General features: G+C 40.2%; 1 protein-coding gene across 7 annotated transcripts in view; it reads right to left on the bottom strand.

Moving 5' to 3' along the window:
• The window catches only part of HACD2 (3-hydroxyacyl-CoA dehydratase 2), a 96,244-nt gene that overhangs the window by 29,818 nt on the left and 41,002 nt on the right, over nucleotides 1-25,424 (bottom strand). For 6 of the 7 annotated variants that reach the window (XR_013413422.1, XR_003726946.2, XM_077990898.1 and 3 more), the window contains 1 exon segment: nucleotides 9,634-9,722. Coding sequence is in view for 5 of the 7 variants with exons in the window: in XM_077990898.1 (XP_077847024.1) it covers nucleotides 9,634-9,722 (89 nt within the window). In the remaining 2 variants the exon portion in view is untranslated. 7 annotated transcript variants of the gene reach the window in all.

Below are 25,424 nucleotides of genomic sequence, written 5' to 3'. Positions count from 1 at the left end.
TACCAAACATACCTTATAAATTTTGTTTCTTTAAAAGAAAAATTGTACAATCTTTTACATACACGTAAGATAAAATACATGAAAATCAAATTGCCTGAAATCGAGAGAATGATAAATAATGTCATACTGAATAGCTAGAGCTACACTGTCCAATAGTGCAACTTCTAGTCATATGTGGCTATTTAAAATACAATTAAACTGAAATTCAATTCCTCAGACACATTAACCGTATTTCAAGTGTTCACATGCGGCTAAGAGCTACTGTATTGAAGAATGCAGATACACAGAACATTTCCAGCAATGCAGAAAGTTCTATTGGACAGTGCTGGGGTAGAAGAAATACCCACAGGAAACATGTTGGTAACCAACAGCTTTCCATCACTGTATGGTATTAAAAAGTTACTTTTTTGTCTTGAAATAAATAAGCACCTTAATTCATTTCACTTTGAAGTCATGGATGAAAGCTGGTTTGAATGTCAGGATTCACTTACTGGTGACTGCCCACTAATAATACAACTTGACAACATAGTTTGAACACAGAGCCTTGTTCCCCCATGTTATTCATTAATTTAAGCTGATCACATATAACCACAGCTAGAAGCACACAGGCTTCTAGCCTGGAAATCTCATGTGCTTATTTGGAGAACTACTATTTTAAGCCCAAGGTAATGATTTTTTTCTTCCTTCACTCTCATTCCTTTTCCATGACAGTTTCCTAAAGTGAAAAGTCAAGCATCTTTGTTAATCCCAGAACTGCAAGTAACCAGATTTAGCGCTAAAGAGGCTTCCCACTATTGGAAAGTAGCATCAATACATATGTTAAGATACCACTCGACAGTATAGACACATCTTATGCTTGAAGAGAATGTATTCCAACAAGCTTGTCGAAAATTTCACCATCAAAAATAGGAGTAATGTAGGAGACCCCATGGATACATACAGAAGATAAATTAAATGAGAGGGGGTTAGTATAATATTTTAGAAGGCTAACCAAAGTGCTAAATGCACTGAAAAACCTAAAATCTGGAAGTCCTGGGACAGACAGAGAGGAAGAAGTTGATCAGTGCTCAATCCTGAAGGGACTGGAGTCTGCCAGGACAGTCTGAAATGGGGTAGGCTAGGGCAGGGACAGCTCTGAGTCTTAGGGGAACCTCAGGACAGTGGGACATTTTTCTCTGGGGCCACTAGGTCAGGACCTGGTCATTCCTCTCCTGAATGAGATTTCCCCAAATTAAGATAACTGTGCAGAATATATTAAGATATATTCTGGTATAAATGTCCCTTCTCACATGAGAATTGACAACTAGGAATGGTGCATATCAGATTTTAGCCCTTGCGGTAAGAGAGCCAAAAAAAAAAAAAAAAAAAAAAAAGGCCCTGAGAAGCTTCCCATGTCTAGGTGTTTGTAGGGGCAGAGTCACCATGGGGAGGAGGGCACAAGGTGCAGTGGAGGCAAGCCCAGAGTGGAAAAAGATTAACATTAAAAACAAGTGAAACCAATTTCCTGGTTTTGCTGTGCTTGGAACCTATCCAACTATTACTTGACAAAGAGGTTCTGTATAAAGTACTGTATAAAGTGGTGGTAACATTGGCTTCTGCGGTTTAAGAAGATGCTTGCTTGCTTTCTCTTTCTTTCTTTTACACGTAACTAAATTATCATCAGAGGATACTATATTTTAAACAACAACTGAGTTCTGGTGGAATTTTTCAAGGGCTATAAAGGAACTAAGGCAACGGGGGAAAGATGCAACATGGGATGACAGAAGTGAGCCCACTCTTGGCCAGTGTGGTAGCTCATGCCTGTAATTCCAGCACTCTGGGAGGCTGAGGCAGAAGGATTGTGTGAGGCCAGGAGTTGGAAAAGAGCCTGGGCAATGGTTTGAGACTGTACCTCTACAAAAATAAATAAATAAATAAATAAATAAATAAATAAATAAATAAAAATTAGCTCAGTGTGGTGGTGTGCACCTGTAGTCCCAGCTACTCAGAAGGTCGAGGCTGGAGAATAGCTTGATCCCAGGAGTTTGAGACTGCTGTGAAATTATTGTGTCCCTGCACTCCAGCCTGGGTGATGACAGGATGACAGAGCGGGATCCTGTCTCCAAACAAACAAACAAACAAAACCAAAAAAGAGAGAGAGAGAAGTGAATCTACACTGAACCTAAAAGATCTAAATATTTTTTCAATATTTTGAAATAAAATCTTTACACACAGTACAAGGAAAATGTTGGAAAGGGACAGGCAGAAAAATACTGAGAGAAAAATAGACATGCTGATTTTGCCAAAACCATCTATGCTAAATATAGGTAACGGCAAAAGGAACCAGCTAGCTATGAGATAAGCAACACAATCTTTAAGTGGAAATGCCACTAAGTGCTGCTGCATTTATCTAGGAGCTGCCTCAAGTTTGATAGTGTCTGATTAACAATCAAATAAGGAGGTTTTTTCTTTTTTTTTTTTTTTTTACCTTTAAGAGAGGTGCCAATTTTAAAACGAAGATGATGTAAATCCACCCACAAGAATATTTAAAATAGAAAGTAATCAAATAGATGGAGTAGGGTGGAGGATTTTAGACATTCAGCTTTTAGGGGGGACAAAGGATACTGAACGTAACTCAATGGCCTTTGCTAACTGAGCTGCAATGTCACTGTGGACAGGGCACTGGGGCTAGACGACAGGATGGCACAGCTTTGATCCAAGCGCAGGGCCCAAGGAAGAAATGACATGCCTCTGACACAGCATCTCATCTCCTCATCTGAATGATGGGGGTAAGAAGCTGCCTTTCTGCCTCACCATGACACCATGTTCACAGATGGCGCACGCTGGGAAGTCCACAACACAGCCATGAGGGATAACACAGAAGGCGTGCGGCCACAGGAGACACGCCAACCAGGGAAGCGGCCTCAGAGGCGGGAAAAACACGAGCACACTGTGACCCAGCTGGAGGACCCAGCAAGGAGGAAAAACCCCAACAACCAAAACACGATCGGGAGCGGGAGCATTAGGACATTATGTATCTGGTGTTTTGGCTTCTACAAGAGTGGAAAGGAGGAGGGAAAGAAGAAGAAAGGAAAACTGTTCTCTCTCTGAAGGAAGTGGCACTCCTCTGCACAGCAGCTGCTGGCTGCTCTGTAAGGGTTTCAGGAGCTGCTCAGTGAAAACCTGCATGCTGGAGACCGTGAGTTCTCTCTCGATAACTGCCACCTTGTTCTCATATATCCTTCTCACTTCATCTTCACAAAAACTGCCGTATAGCAGACAGGGCAGATATCAGTATTACTATTTTACAGATGAGAAAAACAAGACTCGGAAAGTTGAAGTGCTTCATCCTAAGTCACAAGGTAAATATTAAAGCTCAAACTCATCAACCCTTCACCTGAATTTTCGGTGCTAAGCCTCCATGTTCTAGAATACTGAGTCCTAATTACCTAGAAAAGAATAAAACTGTCCAGGTGAGGTGATACTTTTGAGGAATCCCACGAAGAGCTGTTGGCACTGTTTCCTCAGGTGGGAATAATTTGGCCTCTGAGGCGACCTCCCTGACGGCTCTGTGAGGAGACCTCCCTGGCGGCTCTGTGAAGCGACCTCCCTGGCGGCTCTGTGAAGCGACCTCCCTGGCGGCTCTGTGAAGCGACCTCCCTGGCGGCTCTGTGAGGAGACCTCCCTGGCGGCTCTGTGAAGCGACCTCCCTGGCGGCTCTGTGAGGAGACCTCCCTGACGGCTCTGTGAGGAGACCTCCCTGACGGCTCTGTGAAGCGACCTCCCTGGCGGCTCTGTGAGGAGACCTCCCTGGCGGCTCTGTGAGGAGACCTCCCTGGCGGCTCTGTGAGGAGACCTCCCTGACGGCTCTCTGAGGATATCTCCCTGACGGCTCTGTGAAGCGACCTCCCTGGCGGCTCTGTGAAGCGACCTCCCTGGCGGCTCTGTGAGGAGACCTCCCTGGCGGCTCTGTGAGGAGACCTCCCTGGCGGCTCTGTGACGAGATCTCCCTGGCGGCTCTGTGAAGCGACCTCCCTGACGGCTCTGTGAGGAGATCTCCCTGACGGCTCTGTGAAGCGACCTCCCTGACGGCTCTGTGAGGATAGCTCCCTGGCGGCTCTGTGAGGATAGCTCCCTGACGGCTCTGTGAGGATAGCTCCCTGGCGGCTCTGTGAAGCGACCTCCCTGGCGGCTCTGTGAGGAGACCTCCCTGGCGGCTCTGTGAGGAGACCTCCCTGACGGCTCTGTGAGGAGACCTCCCTGACGGCTCTGTGAAGCGACCTCCCTGACGGCTCTGTGAAGAGATCTCCCTGACGGCTCTGGCCCACAGTATGAAGCACATGCCCACTACAGACCCTTCCCAGCAACTCCACCCCAGTGTGAGGCAGTTTGATTCCTTGGGTCTCTCTCTTAAAAAAAAAAAAAAACCAAGGTCAGTCATGCTTCTTCAGTGCAATGATTTCAGATCTTCCTCTGCCTTAAGGCAGGCTCCTCAAGCTTCCTCTTACCTAGTCATCAGCAAAGACGCTGGATTTTGGACAGAGCACCAGAAATTCCACAGTACCTTTGCTTCGCAGTTTAAGGGAACGCTAAGGCTTTCATTCCTCAAGAATGAAACAATGGCTCTTGGAGTTAGAAAAGAGATGCTGAGATTGGGTTAGGCTTCAAGTCAACTAAGTAGAAAAGTAAATTAAAATCAAGAAGGGAATGTCACAAAAATTACAGCACAACACATAGGTATCTTAGATCATTTCTCAAACCTTGGAATTCTTAAAATTATTTGAGAAGCCTAATAAATATTCAGATTCCCTGGTCCCACTCCCAGACATTCTGTATCAAGTGTAAGGTGGGTCCTGCAATATGCGTTTTTAATAAGCTCTCTGGGTAATTCTGGTCCAAATAGCGCATACATCCTAGTTTGAGAAAGAGTCTTAGAACTTTTAAGGAGAAAGGCTAATTGGAAGGATTCATCTCAGAGCACTTGAGCAGTAAAAAAACAGAGAAGCAATGTGTTGCAGATAAGCACCTAGGGCCCACAATTGATGTGTACATCTGATGTACCGATAATTTAGCAGGAGAATCATATCCTAATATGAATATGGCATGGTGGAACTGCTGAGGAGGAAAAGCACCTATGGATCTTATGCAGGCATTTTCCACTCCATAGGGGAGTAAGAGAAGTCAGCACAACAACAGTTAAAAACATCATGTTTACATCAGGTTTTCTTTTTTTTGTTTTGTAGAGATGAGGTCTCACTATGTTGCCCAGGCTGGCATTGAACTCCTGCCTCAGCCTCCCAAAGTGCTGAGATCACAGGTGTGAGCCACTGTGCCCGGCCGTCATCATGTTTTTAAAGGGTGAGAAGGTGGCAGCTCTGATGCAGCAGAAAGACCTGGGATTTAGAATCCAATCCTGACGCTGCCATTTGTTGGGTGTGCAATAGTCACTTTGCTGCTGTAGCTTCCAAACTCTTAATGGAGGCTACAACCTACCTATCTCAAGGCATGGTTGTTAAGAGAGAATGATCGTAACATACTTTAATAAAGCCCTCTGTAAACTATAACATATCAAACAAAAACCAATACTATTATAAAAAACTGGAGGTTACTTTCTTAAACACTAATTACAAGATTTTTGTAAGCATCCTGCTGAAAAGTTGGTAAGAATGGTTAATTCAGTGTCACAAAGCCCAGCATCAAGCCAGAAGGGGGCGGGACACAGCTGACTTGTTTTGCCAGAGCTTCTGTTTGTTCATCTATATGGTCTCTTGGAAAGGAAAAAGGTGGATGTGTTATTAGCTATGTTAGGTCAAGGAAAAGCATTTGAGCATACAGATCACAATTCTTTTTTTCTTTTCTTGCTTCTGTGTATTGATTCAAATTTTTTCATTAATATCCTGCTGATCAAGGTATCACACTAGTTGATGGGTGGATCCTTATACGTCATAAGAGAACACCATCGGATCACTTTTTAGTTTCACAATGTACATGATGACATTTATGTGACTAGCATTCCACTGCGTAGAGAATTAAAATGGCAATCAATGATGCATGTCCCATAGAGCTTCTTTTTTTTTTTTTTTTTGAGACGGAGTCTCGCTCTGTCACCCAGGCTGGAGTACAGTGGTGCGGTCTCGGCTCACTGCAAGCTTCACCTCCTGGGTTCATGCCATTCTCCTGCCTCAGCCTCCCAAGTAGCTGGCGCCCGCCAGTGCCGTACTACAGGCGCCCGCCACCACGCCCGGCTAATTTTTTGTATTTTTAGTAGAGACAGGGTTTCACTGTGTTAGCCAGGATGGTCTCGATCTCCTAACCTCATGATCCACCTGCCTCCCAAAGTGCTGGGATTACAGGCGTGAGCCACCACGCCCGGCCCATAGGGCTTCTTAAAAGGAAATACACCTCATGTGAAAAAAGTACAGTCTAGTCTGAAAAGGTTATATAGGCTACACCCTAGCACATCATGTACAGGTACAGAAAAACAAGGGAAATGAGCAAAGAAAGTGGGCAGGGCAGCGGGGTGGAGCAGGAGTCCAAATTCACATGTAATGTGATTAAAGTGAAGAATTCTTGTTCACTTTAGAGGGGAATATGATGTAAAAAGAAACTAAGAAATGATAGTAGTGTGAAAATAATTTGAACATTACTACAAGAAAGCGAGATATATATGATTAAGCAGTTATTTCTAAGGTCAATTTCCTTATGCATTAATTATACAGTTCCCACCATTAAAGTAAGCAGAGCTGAGTATTAAGGAAAATAAAGATATTTTTAAGATGCTTCAGGAAATAAAAGAATAGAAGTCATATGTGATGTTGTACAGAACAAATTGAATTATAGCTAATATGAAACTCCAAGGCAGGAAAAATAGCATTTGGCTAAGAGAAGGGGCCAGGGAACAGGTGACAGATAGCAAGCACTGGCCTCTGAGGGGCCACAGCAACAGGCTTTTCAAGGTGACAGATAGTAAGCACTGGCCTCTGAGGGGCCACAGCAACAGGCTTTTCACGTTAGCTGTTGAAGACACAGGGCAGGGATGGAGGGCACCTACTGCTCTAAACAAAAGCATGAATAAGGAGTTCTGTGCAAAGAAAAAGAGAATGAGGAGAAAAGAACTATGATCCTAGGACAGCAGAAAAGCTGAAGTCCAATTACAATGGGAAGAGTAAGTCATCAACAGTGCATATGTAAAAACAAGAGGATCCAAGAGACGATGGGAAGACAATAAAATATACTGTACTAAATTCTTCAGAAAATGATATGCCTTTTCTTTTTTTTTTAAAGCAGGTAAATAAAATGATATGTTAATGTTAGCAGAAACTGAGTCACTCTGGTTGCAGAGAAACAATTCTGAATACGCAAATGTAATGAGTACATAACAAATTACTGTAAAACTCAAATGTGATAATGTATGTGAAACCGTCTGTTATGTGTTAAGTCCTTTGCATCTGGCAGGCAGCGTGGCTGTGGAGGATGACACCAGGTCCCTGTACCTACAGAGACATTTAATAGCTTTGCAAGCCAACCAGTTTCAATGATCTACCCAGGAAATCCTGGCAAATGTTGCTAACAAAAACTTGACTAATAGAATTGCTTGATTTGAGTTGTAAGGCATTTTTGATGTACCTGTCTACCTGCTTTGGCAGATGTGCTCATAAGCCAAGGAGTGGTCACTAAGCGGAACGGAGGAAGCAGAGCCCACGAAGAATCTATCAATTGGTGGATTAGCACTCAGACAATATCTGACTATATTGGCAAAGTGATTGGATACTTCATAGTGAACAATATTTTGACTTCATGTACCTAGCACTTAATTACTGAAAGTACATACTTACCTATTTAAGAATGTAAATGAGTTACTACTAGGAAGAAGTTTTAGGTCATTGGAGACTATTGGAAGATAAAATTATGAGTTGTTGGTTAAAATGAAAAGGAAAAGGTATCTACACAAAAGTATGGGAGGAAGAAATATCACAGTCCTTGCTTATCTGGAGTTTCACTTTCTGTAGTTTCTGTTACACCTAGTCAACCACAGTCCAAAAATATTAAATGGAAAATTCCAGAAAGAAACAATTCTTAATTCTTAAGTTGTACACTGTTCTCAGCAGCATGATGAAATCTCATGCTGTCCCAATCTATCCCACCTAGGACACAAATCTTCCCTTTGTCCAGTGTATCCATACTGTATATGCTACTGGCCCGTTAATCACTTAGTAGCTAACTTGGTTATTAGTGCTTGTGTTCAAGTAACCCTTATTTAAAAAAGGCCCCAAAATGCAAGAGTAGTGATGCTGGCAATTCAGATACGCCAAAGAGGAGCCATAAAGAACTTCCTTGAAGCGAGACAGTAAAAGTTCTCAGCTTAATAACGAAACAAAACAAACTGTATGCTGAATGCTAAGACCTACAGTAGGAACAAATCTTCTATCTGTGAAATTGTGAAGAAGGAAAAATAAATTTGTGCTAGTTTTGCTGGTGAACCTCAGACTGCAAAAGTTGCGGCCACAGGCCGGGTGCAGTGGCTCAAGCCTGTAATCCCAGCACTTTGGGAGGCCGAGACGGGCGGATCACGAGGTCAGGAGATCGAGACCATCCTGGCTAACACGATGAAACCCCGTCTCTATTAAGAAATACAAAAAAACTAGCCGGGCGAGGTGGCGGGCGCCTGTAGTCCCAGCTACTTGGGAGGCTGAGGCCGGAGAATGGCGTGAACCCGGGAGGCAGAGCTTGCAGTGAGCTGAGATCTGGCCACTGCACTCCAGCCTGGGTGACAGAGCGAGACTCCGTCTCAAAAAAAAAAAAAAAAAAAAAAAGTTGCGGCCACAGGGCATGATAAATGCTTAGTAAATATGTAAAAGGCATTACATTTGTGGGTGGAAGACATAAACAGAAACGTATTTCAGCAGCAATCGGGTTGTGTGCTATCCACGGTTTCTGGTATCCAGTGGGGGTTTTGGAGTGTATTCCCCTTGAATAAGAGGGAACTACTGTATAGGTTTAAAATGATGACTTGGGCCAGGTGTGGTGGCTCATGCCTGAAATCTTAGAATTTTGGGAGACTGAGGCAGACAGATCGCTTGAGCTCAGGAGTTTGAGAGCAGCCTGGGCAACATGATAAAACCCCGTCTCTACAAAAAGTACAAAAAAATTAGCTGGACGGGGTGGCACGTGCCTGTGGTCCCAGCTACTTAGGAGGCTGAGATGGGAGGATTGCTCAAGTCTGGGAGGCTGAGGCTGCAGTGAGCCGTGATTACACCACTGCACTCCAGCCAGGGTGACAGAGCAAGAGGCCGTCTCAAAAACAAAACAAAAATGCAGATGCCCAGAGTTTAGTGTGCTAGATACGAACAAGATATCAGAAAAATATAACTGAGTTTCAGACCACATCCACACCATCTGAACCTCCATGAGAACTCGGATTATAGGACTTCACCACTTAATCAGTCTTCTCTTTAACAACACTGCATATCTGGGGTATGTTTTCCACTATTAACCCAGTTCCTACAGTCAATGTGAGCTTTATCTCAGCTATATTGATATGACCTGGAACTCTGACCTGGAACTCCTTAGCCATAACAAACATGTGAATCAGAAAAGCTGACTAGTGTTTGTTAGTGTTGACATTATTTTATTTTAGTCTATATAAACACTTACCTCTTTGACGCTATGTGTTACTGCCCATATTAGAAAAACTCTTGACATCACCTGGAAAGAAGTCAGGACAACAGAAGATGGAACAATTCCTGAAAGAAATTTTAGGATGGACAAATAAATGTATTGTACTAAGTTTCAATATATAATACATTTTCTAAAACATTACAATTTAAATGTTTAGAGCCAAAATGATCTTGAATAACTGAAAGGTGTGTCTATATTGCTAAACAGACTAAGTTTTCAATGTAGTCAGTATTAAAACAAAGTTTTCTCCCTAAAAACAATAATATTTTTAATGGTATTACAAAACCATGGGATCCAGGTGCCTTTCTTAACCCTCTCAGAAACCACTGACCAAGTACAGTATTTTTTACACTTACTGTATAGACGGAGAAAGCAAAAGCACTACCTAATCTTTAAAATAAGACTCATTTTACAATATGGGTTTCAAAACAAATAGGCAACAAAGGATGAGAAATCAATCCTATTCGTGTCTAATGAGTGCTGGAAGCTCATGGACATCAGACTTGATACACTATCTAATGGTTAAGTTAGGTAGCTTTTATATATTTTGCCAACAAGCATAACAATATAAAAGACTATTTTTAAAATATTTTTTAATTTTTAAAATCACCTTGTTCATTACAAGCCCTGGCACAACTATCCTCCCAATGTCCTCGAGTTATAACACTGGAGTCACCTTTGATTATTTTATTTATTTGTTTTTTGAGACAGAGTCTCACTCTGTCACCCAGACTGGTGTGCAGTGGTGTAATCTCAGCTCACTGCAACCTCCACCTCCCAGGTTCAAGGGATTCTTGTGCCTCAGTCTCCCAAGAAGCCAGGACTACGGGAACATGCCACCATGGCTGGCTAAGTTTTTGTATTTTTGGTAGAAATAGGGTTTCACCATGTTGGCTGGGCTGGTCTTGAACTCCTGACCTCAGGTGATCCACCCGCTTCAGCCTCCCAAAGTGCTGGGATTACAGGTGTGAGCCACTGCTCCTCACCATGGTAGCGTACACCTCTAGTCCTATATCTAGGGAGGCTAAGGCAAGAGGATTGCTTGAGTTTGGGAGGTTGAGGCTGCAGTGAGCTGTGATCGTGCCACTGCAATCCAGCCTGGGTGACAGAACGAGGTCCTGTCTCAAAATAAATAAATGAGTAAAAGTAAATAAATACGCAAATAAATGTATAAATGAATTACAAAACCTGGTTATATAATTGTGTAATACACCTAACAAAGCTAATCAGTAAGTCAAACATTTAGTGAATATATTTAGCCAGATCACACTTAGATGGGACAATATGCAGCTGTGGATTTCCTCTAGAAACCAATCTTTTTAAAAAAAAATATATATATATATATATATATATATATATATATAGAAGATCGAAAGCTCATACACTGCAAAACAAGGCTTATGTTTTAAGCTATTCTTGTAAAATAATGTTTAATGGCAGAATTGTACTCTTCCATATTTCTATTATAACAGACCTATTCTGAAAATTAGATTTGGCTTATTAACATGTTAAGTTTCATTTTGCTGGGAGAGGGGGATTAATGAGGTTGAAGCAATAACTACCTAGGCACCTGTAAGGAAAGCACCCATATAGAGGGAGCCTTTGATTTCTTTGATTTCAAACAACAATAAAAAAAAAAATAAAAATAAAAGAACTGAGAATTAAAGGATTTCTTTTTTTTTTTTTTAAAAAAAGAGACCAGGTCACCCAGGTTGGAGTACATGACGCCATCATATCTCTTACTGCAGCCTCACACTCCTGGGCTCAGGCCATCCTCTCGCCTCAGCGTCCCAACTAGCTGGGACCACAGGTGCGCCATCATGCCCAGGTAATTTTTTAAAGGTTTTGTAGAGACAAGGTCTTGCTATGCTGCCCAGGCTGGTTTTGAACACCTAGGCTCACACAATTCTCCTGCCTTGGCCTCCCAGAATGCTAAGATTACAGGCATGAGCCACCATGCCCAGCCAAGAGTAACTTTTTGTTTGTTTATTTTTAAATAGAGTTTCGCTCCTGTTGCCCAGGCTGGAGTGCAATGGTGCGATTTTAGCTCATTGCAATCTCTGCCTCCCGGGTTCAAGTGATTCTCCTACCTCAGCCTCCCGAGTAGCTGGGATTATAGGCACGCACCACCACGCCCAGCTCATTTTTGTGTTTTTAGCAGAGACGGGGTTTCACCATGTTGGCCAGGATGGTCTCGATCTCTTAACCTCGTGATCCGCCCACCTCAGCCTCCCAAAGTGCTGGGATTACAGGTGCTAAGAGTAACTTTAAACAAATGGAACTAGAAGGTCTAGGGGCAAAAACTGCAATTCAGCTGAACACAGGTTTATTAATTATTCCCTCTCTACTATAAATCACCCTTCTCTAGGGAATATAAATTTGTATTTGTCTCCCTTTCAAAAATGCCATACATAAATTAACAGTGTTTTTCTTTTCTTTTTTTCTTTTTTTATGAGACAGTCTCGTTCTGTTGCCCAGGCTGGAGTGCAGTGGCATGACCTTGGCTCACTGCAACCTCTGCCTCCCAGGTTTAAGCAATTCTTGTGCCTCAGCCTCCTAAGTAGCAGGGATTACAGGCATGTACCACCATGCGTGGCTAATTTTTGTATTTTTGTTAGAGGTGGAGTTTCACTATATTGGCCAGGCTGGTCTTGAACTACTGACCTCAGGTCATCCATCCGCCTCGGCCTCCCAAAGTGCTGGGATTACAGGTGTGAGTGAGCCACACCTGGCCAAGAGTGTTTTTCTTAAAAATGCTTTAGTATCCACACACACACACAAAATATTTATTATTTAGTGTATTTCTCACCAGCCTTCTAAGTATATTTTAAAACAGTTTAACTTCTACTGTTTATATTGTCTTTTGCTTTTCTCATTTAACATTTTAAGAATTTTCTATCTTCTCTTCTTCAAAAGATTTTAGCTTAAATCATGATATTCCTTTGAGTGAACATGTTTGTTTATTCTCCTTCTGTGGGACATTTAAATTGCCTCGAATTTCTTGATACTATAAATGAAGTAATGAAGCATTACAAATAACACTCAAAATTTGAGGCTTAGACCTTTTTAAAAAAAGGATTATTTCCTTGGGACATTTTCCCAGAAGTAGAAGTACTAGGTCAAATGGCATGAATGTTTTTAAGGCTCTTGAAATATATTGCGAAATTGCTTTCCAAGAAGTTTATTATCAATTTATACTTCTACCAGCAATATACAAAAGTGCCTATCTTAGCATGCCCTTGGCAGAAAATTCAAATCTTAATACGTAATGAACGAAAAGCTGATCATACTTTCTAATTGACGTAGACATCAAGATGTTTCTGGTCTTGCCTGCAGGTGCTCCTACCATCTCTATCCAGTGAACTCGCCTACTTAGACACCTTAATTTCCCCCAAATCATGTCATTCAGACCAACTCTCACTTAGTTTCTCTGTAGCATAGACAACTACTTCAACCAGTCACCCAGCAAACAGCAGTTCAGGCCCTCATGTGACAGCACAATCTCAAAATGCCTGCTCTAACGGACCAGTCAAAAGGCCAAGAGCTCTATCCTTAAAATTAAGCTAAAGAACAGAAGGCCACATAGACGGGCCATTATTATCTTAGCTCTGAATAGAAATGGCATCACCAGCTTGGGCTTATCATTATTATCAGGTGAATTTCATAAGAAAATGTCAAAAAAAGGCTGGGTTTAATGGCTCACGCCTGTAATCCCAGCACTTTGGGGGCCTGAGGTGGGCGGATCACCTGAGGTCCGGGGTTTGAGACCAACCTGGCCAACATGGTGAAACTCCGTCTCTACTAAAAATACAAAAATTAGCAGGGCGTGATGGCAGGCGCCTATAATCCCAGCTACTTCAGAGGCTGAGGAAGGAGATCTCTTGAACCCGGGAGGCGGAGTTTGCAGTGAGCCAAAAATGCACCACTGCACTCCAGCCTGGGTGACAGAGTAAGACTCCGTCTCAAAAAAAAAAAAATCACTGTCAAAAAGTATTAATATTATCTTATTTGCCATAGGAATAGTATACAGTATAATGTCTGCCCTATCACTCAAACCTCTCATACAGGTAGGAAATTTGTTTTAGAGCTCAAAGTTAAGATTGCTCCTTTCCAATAAGAATTATATAACTCAGTCACCCTCTTTAACTTGGTAGCCAGAAACTTTCATGCCAGATTTGAAGCATACTATAGTGCGATATTTTGTGTATGAGCTACCACAAATCCTTGTAGAATGTGGAATATAGATAGACAAGACAGACTAGATTCTCTCTTTTTTTTTTTTATTAGACAGGGTCTCACTCTGTTGCCCAGACTAGAGTACAGTGGCACAATCATAGTTCACTATGGCCTCAACCTTCTGGGCTCAAGCAATTCTCCTGCCTCAGACTCCCAAGTAGCTGGGACTACAGGCATGTGCTACCACGCCCAGCTAATTTCTGTATTTTTAGCAGAGACAGGGTTTCACCATGATGCCCAGGCTGGACTTGAACTCCTAAGCTCAAGAGATCAGCCCGCCTCAGCATCCCAAAGTGCTGGGATTACAGGCATGTGCCTGGCAGATAGATCCTCCTTCTTTCTGGCACTTCTTGCAGTCAATCCCACTGTTTTTTGCATTTATATGCCATTACTTCTTATTTGAACACAATGGCATAGCATGTTAAAACCCAAATACAGACATTTTTGTTGTTGGCTATTTAAATTGGTTGTTTACAGATGACAGAGAGATTCTGGAATCTTACTAGTAAACTCTCAATGGACTAAAATTCATTCAAAAAAGATGTACCAGACATCTACTATTTGTTAATACTTGTGGAGTGCCTACTCTGTGCCAGGTACTGCTCTCCACACTGGGGATGCAAAGGGAAGACAGTGTCCCTGGTGAGCTCACACTCCCAGGCTATGACTGATATGTTTTAGCATAGTTCTCAAAAATAAGACTTTTTCCTGAAGGTGATGAGGGGTGACCAAACATTTGTAAACAGGAGGATGGCATGATTACATCTTGGTTTCAGAAAGGTATCTCTGTCAGCAGTGCAAATCTTTGGCAAGTCAAGGTTGTAACTTGAGAAATAGTTATGGGAATTTATGTTGAAAGGACAATGAAATTTTGAAGCAAAAACACTGGCAGATAAAAGAAACATAGCAGTGTGTGTGTGTGTATGTGTGGGTGTGTGTGTATGTGTGGGTGTGTGTGTGTTAAGCAAAAGCTGTATAAAGGGGATCTGGCAATTGGTTGCTTGCTGTGTGTGTGTGTGTGTGTGTGTGTGTGTGTGTGTGTGTGTGTGTGTGTTAAGCAAAAGCTGTATAAAGGGGATCTGGCAATTGGTTGCTTGCTTCCCCAGAATGAGGGTGCTCTGAGGACTCCCCAAACCACTGAGCCCTGCAAAGTTGGGCAGCACTAGAAATCCTCCCTGCCTGGTGCAACCTTCAGATGGGGCAGGTTAGTGAAGTTGGGAGACTGGCTATACCTGACAAAGACCAGGTTGACAGTTGAGCACAGTCATGCACCACACAATGGCATTCCGGATAACAATGTACTGCATATATGATGATGGTCCCATAAGATTATAATAGAGCTGAAAAATTTCTGTTGCCTAGTAATGTCCATTGTTAACATTATAACGCAACTCATTACTCCTATGTTTCTGATGGTGCTGGTATAAACAAATCTATTGTGCTGCTAGTCATATAAAAATATAGCACATTATATAAAAATAATCATATAAAATATAGCACAGTACATTACATACAGTACATAATACTTGATAATGATAATAAGCAACTAACTGGTTTATATATTTACTATACTATAATTTTTATTGTTACTTTAGAGTACAATCCTACTTACTTAAAAAAAAAAGTTAAGTGTAAAACAGATTTTGGTAGGTCCTTCAGGAGGTATTCCAGAAGAAGGCATTGTTACAGGAGATGGCAGCTCCATGTGTGTTATTGCCCCTGAAGACCTTCTAGTGGGACAAGATGTGGAGGCGGAAGACAGTGATAGTGATGATCCTGACCCTATGTACACGTAGGCTTGTGTGTGTGTGTGTCTTAGTTTTTAACAAAAAAGTTTTAAAGAGCAAAAAAACAAATTAAAAATAGGAAAAAGCTTATAGAATAAGGATGTAAAGTATTTCTGTAGAGTTATACAATGTGTTGTGTTTTAAGCTAAGAGTTTTACAAAAAGCAAAAAAGTTAAAAAATTAAGCTTATAAAGTAAGAAGGTTACAATAAGCTAAGGTTAATTTATTATTGAAGAAAGAAAAATATTTTTTATAAATTTAGTAGCCTAAGTGTACAGGGTTCATAAAGTCTACAGTAGAGCACAGCAATGTCCTGGCCTTCACATTTCCTCACTACTCAATGATTCATCCAGAGCAACTTCCAGTCCTACAAGCTCCATTCATGGTAAGTGCCATTTTAAATCTTGTATACCATACTTTTACTGTGCCTTTTCTATGTGTAGATACACAAATACCACAGTGCTCCAACTGCCGTACAGTCCAGTAACCTGCTGTAGAGGCTTATAGCCTAGAAGCAACAAGGTAGACCATATGGCCTAGGTGTGTAGTAGGCTAACATGGCAACAAGAGAAATTAGATCACAGAATCTCCCTAACCAAATACAAAATATACTGAATCAAAAGTAGTAACATTAAATCACAACAACAGCAACAACAACAAAAATTACCAGCAGCAACCAAAAAGGAATAGGTACAACTTAATGCCATGTATTTTAAAACATGTTAGTCAGGAAAAGAAAGATTATGGCACAGTCTCTTCCCCCAAAAGTAGTATTGGTGAATCAACAAAATCCTGAATGTTCATTAATGAGCCGTATTTGGAGAGAAATACAAATTTCTGGCTAGAGTGTGACAGAACTGGAGGCTGAACAGCAATGGCGAAGTGGGGGAAGTGACTAACTAGGAGCCACCTCATCCATGCTGAGCCTTCCAGGCCCCACACTGAGTTGGAGACTGATACAAAATTCTCTATGGAAACCAGGGACACTTCCTTCAGGGTTGAGGAATCCTACAACAGGGCAATTAAATCTCAGAACAGAAAGCAGTGCCCACATATTTAATACATAGCTCATTCATGTTGCTTAAGATTCAAGAAGTATAAAAAGATACACAGAGAAAATTCTCCCTCCCAATCCCGTCACTGCCCAGGTCCCTTTTCCACAGGTCACCGATTATTAATTCCTTGTCTAGCATTCAGAGATAAAGTATATAAATCAAATATGTAGGTGAATGTATAAAGACATATTTATATACATTCTTTTTTCAATTTTTTGTATAAACGAAGCATTTTATACACATTCTTCTATACCCTGCTTTTCTTCCTTTAAAATCTATCCTGAAGATCTTCCTATATCAATATGTAAATTTTAATGACTGAGGCTTTATAATGCTTTCATAACCATACACTCTCCTAACCTGTACCCCCATGTCCTCAAGGTGTAGAAAAATGTGTAAAACAGAAAAACTTAAATCCTTAAATTGTAGCTCAGAGGGGAAAACAACTGAATCTGAAATGCAGGGAGGAAGAATTTGGTAATACCTCTGTCAGAGCAAATAAAATTGCTGGACAGAACTGCTAACACTTCAGCAAGATGAAGAGACATGGCAACAACACAAAAGGAATACAAGAAAACAAGGAAACAAAAGGAAACTGCCCATTGCATCCAGGGGGAAAGTCAAAGATTAAGGCAACTGGAAGATATTATGGAAAACAAAGACAAACCAACATAAGGATAATTGTTATCCCCAATGTCGGGGACGTAACATGGAACAGAAACCTGAAATGAAAAAACTAAATCTGCACTGAAAGAACACACAGTTGTTCCACATAACAACTGATAGTGAATGACTAAAACTGAGAAATTGCTTGGTTACAAAAAAAATACTTCAGAGATCCAGACCAAAAAAATTACCTACAAAGTAGTAAAAACTCAGCCTGAGTTTAGACTTCTCCACAGCAACATCCAAAGTAAGAAGGCAATGAAGCAACACTATAAAGGTCTGAGGCAAAGAGAGTATGTTCGAGGATATCATACCCACCCAAGAGGTCATTTCAGTATTACAATAAGGCAAAAAGTGGACATCACCAAATGTGAAAGAACTTCACATACAATGTTTATGTGACCTTGAAAAACACAAGCTGTCAGAAACTCAGCCAAATGAAATAAATCAAAATAAAGAACTCAGGAATGGAGAAGTCATAATAAAAATGCCCATGGTGGGCACTAAATCCATTCAAATATAATATTAAGACCAAACAATTATGGTAATTATGGTCATAGACTATATTATAAATGCTATGAACAATAAATTAGTAACAATTTAAAAATAGGAGAGAGGGAAGAGATACTAATTTCCTTAATAGAATTAAGAGGTATTGCCTAAATATCCTTAATAGAGTTAAGAGATGTTATGTAAAATGAAAATATAGGTAAACACAATTGGAATCCAGAATTTTCATAACTTTTTTCTTAGACAGATATTTTAGTAAATAGTGTTGCCCAGCATGGCAATCCCGGCGCTTTGGGAAGCTGATGTGAGACAATCACTTGAGTCCAGATGTTTGAGACCAGCCTGGATAACACAGTGAGACTCCACACCTACAAAAACTTTTTTTAAAAAATAGCCGGGCGTGGTGGCGTGTGTCAGTAATCCCAGCTACTCAGGTTGAGGTGGGAGGAACGCTTGAACTCAGGAGTTTGAGGCTGCATTGAGCTATGATGGCACCATCTGCACTCCAGCCTGGATGACAGAGCGAGACCCTGCCTCAAAACAACAAATACACACACACACACACACACACACACACACAGAGTAAAAAAAAGTTTTATAATTTATTTTTGATGAACAACGTTTTTAATAAAAAATGTCTTTTTCATGATAGTATAAGCTATGTCTGTCTACCTACTGTTTCTTTCTCATATTAATATATATGTGAAGAGAATGCTCTCTGGAATGACATTTAACTAGTACTAATGAAGATTAGCTCTACTGATAGAATTTAGAATAATTTTAAACTCCACTTTGTACTTTTCCACATTGCCTAAACTTTTAAAGAACACAAATTAAATTTTCAAAATTAAAAAAAATCATTATTCTTAACAATAAATTAAACTTTTGGCACTAGCAAAAAGATAATTCTAAAAGTGAACCACTTCTAATCTTAAACAGGAATTTTCTTACTTTCTGCTAGAGTACAAGCTAATCTCAGGGTAACAGAAAATATTTCTGACCAAAATAGAGGATGGGATATAAAACAGGAGCTGGAGCAGATTCAAACACCATGGGACTCAGGGGAAAAGGATGGCTAGTGTTTTCAGAGGACTGACAGAGGGCAATTCTCTTTTCTTTTTTCCCAGCACATAGAAAACTGGCCATGTCTCTTGGGGTTGCAGCTCCCGACCACCCCCAGAAAGCAATATTCAATACATTTCACATAACATTTAGGTTACTGGGTTCTGACAAAAGAAATTTGTCTTAGACTGAAGCCAATAGCAAAACTATGGTATTTATAAGTTCTGTGGATTTACCTGAAGTTGGCATTTCTGAAATATGTACAAAACTTTAAAAGGGCATTATACTTCCTTTGTGCTAAAAGGATAGTGTTACTACATATATTCATGCTTAATTGTAATGAAACAGAAATGAATATTAAAGGAGAAACATAAGAAATCAAGTATATTGATACTTCATGTGTCATCATTGGTAAGAAGTGTGGGGCTAGACTGAAATCTTTTCCATTTAAGTGACAAAACTAAGTACAGAGTGCTTCTTGAACTAGGGCATGCATACCCAAAAGATGTTAATAGTGGTGTCCAATCCAGTGACATCCTACTAGTGGTCAACTTACTCAAACTCAGCTATATGAACTCAACCAAAACAAAATGAATGGAAAAATAACTTAGTGTGGACAACTGCACTCAGCATTTTACGATGTGAATATGTGCACCAGAATGAATGGTGGTCTTAGCTCCCTGGCCTCTCAGCATGATGATTGTGATGTTACTGTTCTTTACACTACCTTTGGATAATGTAGTTTCAATACAACATAGTTCCTTAATGAGAGCCAATTATATCATATGGCATTCAAATGAAGGAAGAATGAACACTTTCAACTGGAGAATAAAGCAGCTGTGCTAGACTTACTAGGAGCCGATACTAAGTTGCACTGTGATGTATGAGTAATTTAAATTTAAGGAATTTTTTCATAGGAATTTTACCCCTACATAAGCAATTCTACTTCAGAAGATATACCCATTGGATATATATCATTATATCTTCATGGAATATTGATTTTCCCTGAAAACTTTGGGGAAATCCATTTTTACATTAAACAGATAAAAGGGGACCCAAAGGTGTTTCATTTATGGCACGCTACCTTGCCTTTACTCTCAAAACCTTCTGGGGTGAAACTATATTCCCCATTGGTATTTAGAAAACTTGGGAAGAAAAGCTGAAAGAGCACTATAATACATAATAAAAAACACATATGGGGCCGGGCTCAGTGGTTCACACCTGTAATCCCAGCACTTTGGGAGGCCGAGGCAGGCAGATCACTTGAGGTCAGGAGTTTCAGACAAGCCTGGCCAACATGGTGAAACCCCGTTTCCACTAAAAATACAAAAATTAGCTGGGCATGGTGATGTGTGCCTATAGTCCAAGTTACTCAGGAGGCTGGGGCACAAGAATCACCTGAACCCAGGAGGACAAGGTTGCAGTGAGCCGAGATCGCGCCACTGCACTCCAGCCTGGGTGACAGAGCGAGACTCGGTCTCAAAGAAAAACAAAATTTAAAAAAGTATGGTAGAAGTTAGGCTCAGGGAAAATAATGGTAGAAACAATAACTTAAAATCATGAGAGAAATTAATACCTAAACTAATGCAGAGAGGGCCTGTGCACTTGTTCAAGGTGGACCACAAACTTGGTTCTGAACTCCTTTACAACCAATACAATGAGAGAAAATAATCCAGTTGTACAATTCATAGTGCCCATGAAAGAAATAAAACCTGGGCTGGAGGCGGTGGCTCACGCCTGTAATCCCAACACTTCAGGAGGATCACTTGAGTTCAGGAGTTCGAGACCAGCCTGGGCAACATGGCGAGACCTTGTCTCTACTTAAAAAAAAAAAAAAAGACAGGCATAATGGTGCATACCTGTAATCCCAGCTACTCAGGAGGCTGAGATGGGAGGATCACTGAGCCGAGTCTGAGGCTACAGTGAGCCATGATTATGCCACTGCACTCCAGCCTGGGGGACAGAGACCCTGTCGAAGAAAAGAAAGGAAAAAAATCCCGGTGCTTGTTTTTTTTGAGCCGTGTTCCTATATATTAATGAATTTGCTGTACTGTCTTCTAGTTCACTAGATGTTCTGTATTCATTTTCTCTTCTATTTCCTCCATTTCAGATGGCCAACTGTCCATATACCCACACTAGCATCTTACTCATCCACTTATTGAGGTTCTTACAGTTAAAAAATAATAAATTGGTTTCAAGAGAGGGCCCAGAGACCTCTTAAGGGAATGACTTTTTTTGAAAGCTTTCTCAAACATTCAGAGTCTCCTCACTTGCTTATTTACTTTTGAGGTCTCCACTCTGAAAGTCTAACCTCAGAATGAGAGCAAAATATAGACATGAAATAAATGACACTTATTTCCTTTCTGAAGATAACTTAAAAGGGTGTCACATTTTGAAAAAGATGAAAATGTGAAGGTAACAGACATCATTCTCCGAGAGGACACAGTGAGTCAATTATAAGTCAATCAAATCTCTGTATTACAGTTAGCATTCCAATAGTAAATTCCCATCCTATTATTTTTATTGTTTATAGAATACCAGGTGTTTTAGACCAGATTAATTGCAGCCTCGAAATATGAATGGTTCATATGTATTTCACCAGCAAGACCACATCATAGACAGTTTTTAATTTTTTTTTAATTAGTCAAACTGTCAGGGCCAAACAAAACTGAACTTTTAAAAAACAGTTGAACTATTATATATATCATCAATTTTTGCTAACTTATACTAATAATCCTTAAGTACCTTGAATGCTGGATTAAAAAAAAACACTTTACTAGTATTTCTATTACTGTTTCAACATACTCAATACAAAATTGATATTGTATAATTCAATACAAAATTAGTATTTCAAATACTGTTTCAATATAGTTTTGAAATTGTTTTTATGCAAAGCTTTTCAAAAAGCTAAACCCAGCGGGGCACAATGGCTCATGTCTGTAATCCCAGCACTTTGGGAGGCTGAGATGGGTGGATCACCTGAGGTTAGGAGTTTGAGACCAGCCTGGCCAACATGATGAAACCCCATCTCTGCTAAAAATACAAAAATTAGCCAGGTGTGGAGGTATGCACCTGTAATCCCAGCTACTCAGGAGGCTGAGGCAGGAGAATCGCTTGAGCCCGAGAGGCAGATGTTGCAGTGAGCCAAGACTGCGCCACTGCACTCCAGCCTGGGCGACAAAGTGAGACTCTGTTGGAAAAAAAAAAAAAAAAAGCTAAACCCAATCCAATAGCCACTTTGTTGAAATAACACAAGATCTAATAAACAACAAGGTTGAGAGAGTAAGTCATAAGTCATTCTCTCTTGACTCTACTAAACCAGCGATCACAGGATTTCACTTAAGCAAACCAAGAAATATACTCCTATTGGTAATGCTCCTTCTTCAGAGCTCTAACATACTGTGTGGGCAGGGAAAGAAGACTGGAGATAATATTTAACTGTACTAGAAGGTTGTGAAAAAAAGGTATCCATGGGAAAGATTCTCTATGTAAGAGAGCAAGGAACTGCTGGGGTTATTTAAATATGGTGCTTTTTTACTAAGAAAATGTTGGGCCGGGCGTGGTGGCTCAAGCCTGTAATCCCAGCACTTTGGGAGGCCGAGACGGGCGGATCACGAGGTCAGGAGATCGAGACCATCCTGGATAACACGGTGAAACCCCGTCTCTACTAAAAAATACAAAAAACTAGCCGGGCGAGGTGGCGGGCACCTGTAGTCCCAACTACTCGGGAGGCTGAGGCAGGAGAATGGCGTGAACCTGGGAGGCGGAGCTTGCAGTGAGCTGAGATCTGGCCACTGCACTCCAGCCTGGGCGGCAGAGCGAGACTCCGTCTCAAAAAAAAAAAAAAAAGAAAATGTTGGCTGTCAGAGTTGGAAAGGATCCAAGCGATCAAGTTCAATTCAACACGTGATAGATGTGAGGTTGGGAGAAGGTAAAGTGACTTGCCAAGCTTACATAGATAGTTCAATACAACAAATGGGTATTTACGTTTAACATTTGGGGGTCACTCCCTAAGAAGGTAAATTAATGGTCTTTATATGAATAGGACAAAATCAAATATTTGCAACTGATGTTTGAAATGTTCACAATGTAAAATGCTTGCAACCAATATGACAACAGATTAACATTTAAAGTATACAAAGAATACAAATTGTTTTTATCTTAAAAAACATCAAGATGCTAATAGGCAAATGAGCAAAGGACATAGACACTACCCATAAAAATGGCCAGAATAAACAAACATATGGAATTACATTCAACTCCGCAATTAGGAATAAAGCAAATCAAAGAAACTATTACATTTTACTATGAGTAACTTAGTAAATATTGAAAAAGAATCATAATACCCAAATGCTGGTATTATGCTGAAACAACCATACTCACATTTTGCAAATGGGCACAATCCTTTGGGAATTGAAACTGGTAACATGATTTAAGAGTTAAAAGAATATTCATATGTTTTGAATTAGTCATTACACATAAAGATGGATGCTAAAGGTATAAACCAAAGACTAAAACATCTATCTATCAACAGAGATGCTAAGGCCATAAGCCAAAGACTAAAGAATGTATATATCGACACAGACATTGGTTGAAAAATTACTTCTAATATTTTAAAAATGAGAACAAACTGTTCTTCACCAAGAGAGACATGATGATACACCTCATTATTAGGTATTTTGCAGTAATTTAGAAGTATTAGTGAATACAAGATGAGCCAAACCATTCTGTCATACCAGAAAGCAGAAAATTATTAAAGATCACTGGGGTCCTTTCAAAAAAGACTCAGAAGAGAATCTGAAGATGCTCCAACTGGCCAAGAATGGGCTAATGTGAGCATCAGAAAGAATCGTTAAAATGGATGGAATCACATCAAATATGTTAAAATCTATGAGATTATGACGACAAAATAATAAAATGAAAACCTTCACTGTCCCTTTGACCCACTCTGATTCTTGTTGTTTGGGGGGAGCGTGTGTGTATGTGTCAGTATTAGTGCCTGCCTGAGTTGGGAATATTACATTCCAGGTTCTGTATGAACAGAGGGCTCTATAAAGCAACAGGACACCAGCCCTCTGTTTTAAATTACAGACCAATGTAAAACGAATTTAAACTGGATTTTCCCGCCTCAAAATGGAAACAGCTATTTTCTTTTAGAGTTAATGAAGTATTGGTAGCTGAAACCAATTTGACAACCAACGGATGAGAGATATTGCTGTCTGATTTCAAACTAAACCCTGAACTTTTTTTTTGAAAAAACAATAAAACACATTTTACATGGAAAAAGAAACCCTACACACTTTCAGCGGTCTTCTTTAGAGGATTCTGGGAAACCAACACATTATCCCGAAAACTGGTAAATCAAGGGAAAGAATCAAAGTAAAAAAAAAAAAAAAAAAAAAAAAGAATATTACTATATCACAAGAAATGAGGACAAACTGTTACCTCTGGGGAAGGGCACTGGATGGCTAGGGCACTGGGGCGGGAGAGAGACTCATTTTCCACTGCATACCTTTTTATAGCTTTTGCATTTTATACCAAGTGAATGAATTGCTTATTGAAAAAATAAACTCATTTAAAGTGTCACTATAAAGGATCACGTAACAAAATGGAAAAACAATTATATTAAAGGAAAAAAACTGTCAGAATCCAAATGATAGCCACTCGAATTATAACAATGTAGATGCTGGATATGCATACAGACCAGGTCTAAAAGGAAACACAGAAAAATAAAAATTATTGACCAGAATTGCAGAATATAGGGGCATTTTTTCTTTTTATTAAAAAGAATTCCATTGCTATATTTATAATTTATTTGTCTAATAAGTAATGTTAAAGTGGTATTTAAATAGAAAAATACCGTCTTTTTCCCTTTCTGTCATCCATACTTTTAGGAAAGCTTGGCTTTTTCAATCTTGAGTCCATAATCAAGGCACCAAGAACTGTTTGGGGGTAACAACTCTGGGTGTAGGCAAAAGATCCAAGAAAGATAAAAGAAAGGGCCTCTTGAGGGCTGTTCACACAGATGTTAAAAGTACAAATGACTTTGCCCAGCTCTGCTTTCCCATCCCTGTACTAATACGGGGGTGGTGGCAGTGGTGGCGTTCCCCGAGTAGGAGGCCTGCAGAACATGGGAAGAGCCTGTCGACAGCACATAAAAGACACACACTGAAAACACTGCTTGCAGGAGGAGTGAAGCTTGTCAAAGTACTGCAGAGGCTGGGAAAGTGAAGAGAAGAGAAAGAGCAATTATAGCCCGCACCTAACAATTCCTCAGCTAAATTTAACTGGAGAGGTGGAATATATCTGCAGCTTGAAAGCGATAGGCAAATGAATTTTCAGGTACAAGAAGACCCAACCCACACAGAACATTAAATGGTCATTGTAAAAAAAGATATTTTTTCATATCAATCATCTCCAATTATTCTGATATTTCCATTGTCATGCCCCA

This window comes from Macaca mulatta, chromosome 2 (assembly GCF_049350105.2).
Source record: "Macaca mulatta isolate MMU2019108-1 chromosome 2, T2T-MMU8v2.0, whole genome shotgun sequence".
In the NCBI taxonomy this organism is placed as follows: Eukaryota; Metazoa; Chordata; class Mammalia; order Primates; family Cercopithecidae; genus Macaca; species Macaca mulatta.
The sequence above is the reverse complement of the archived record's forward strand: the minus strand, read 5'-3'. Positions and strand labels throughout refer to the sequence as shown.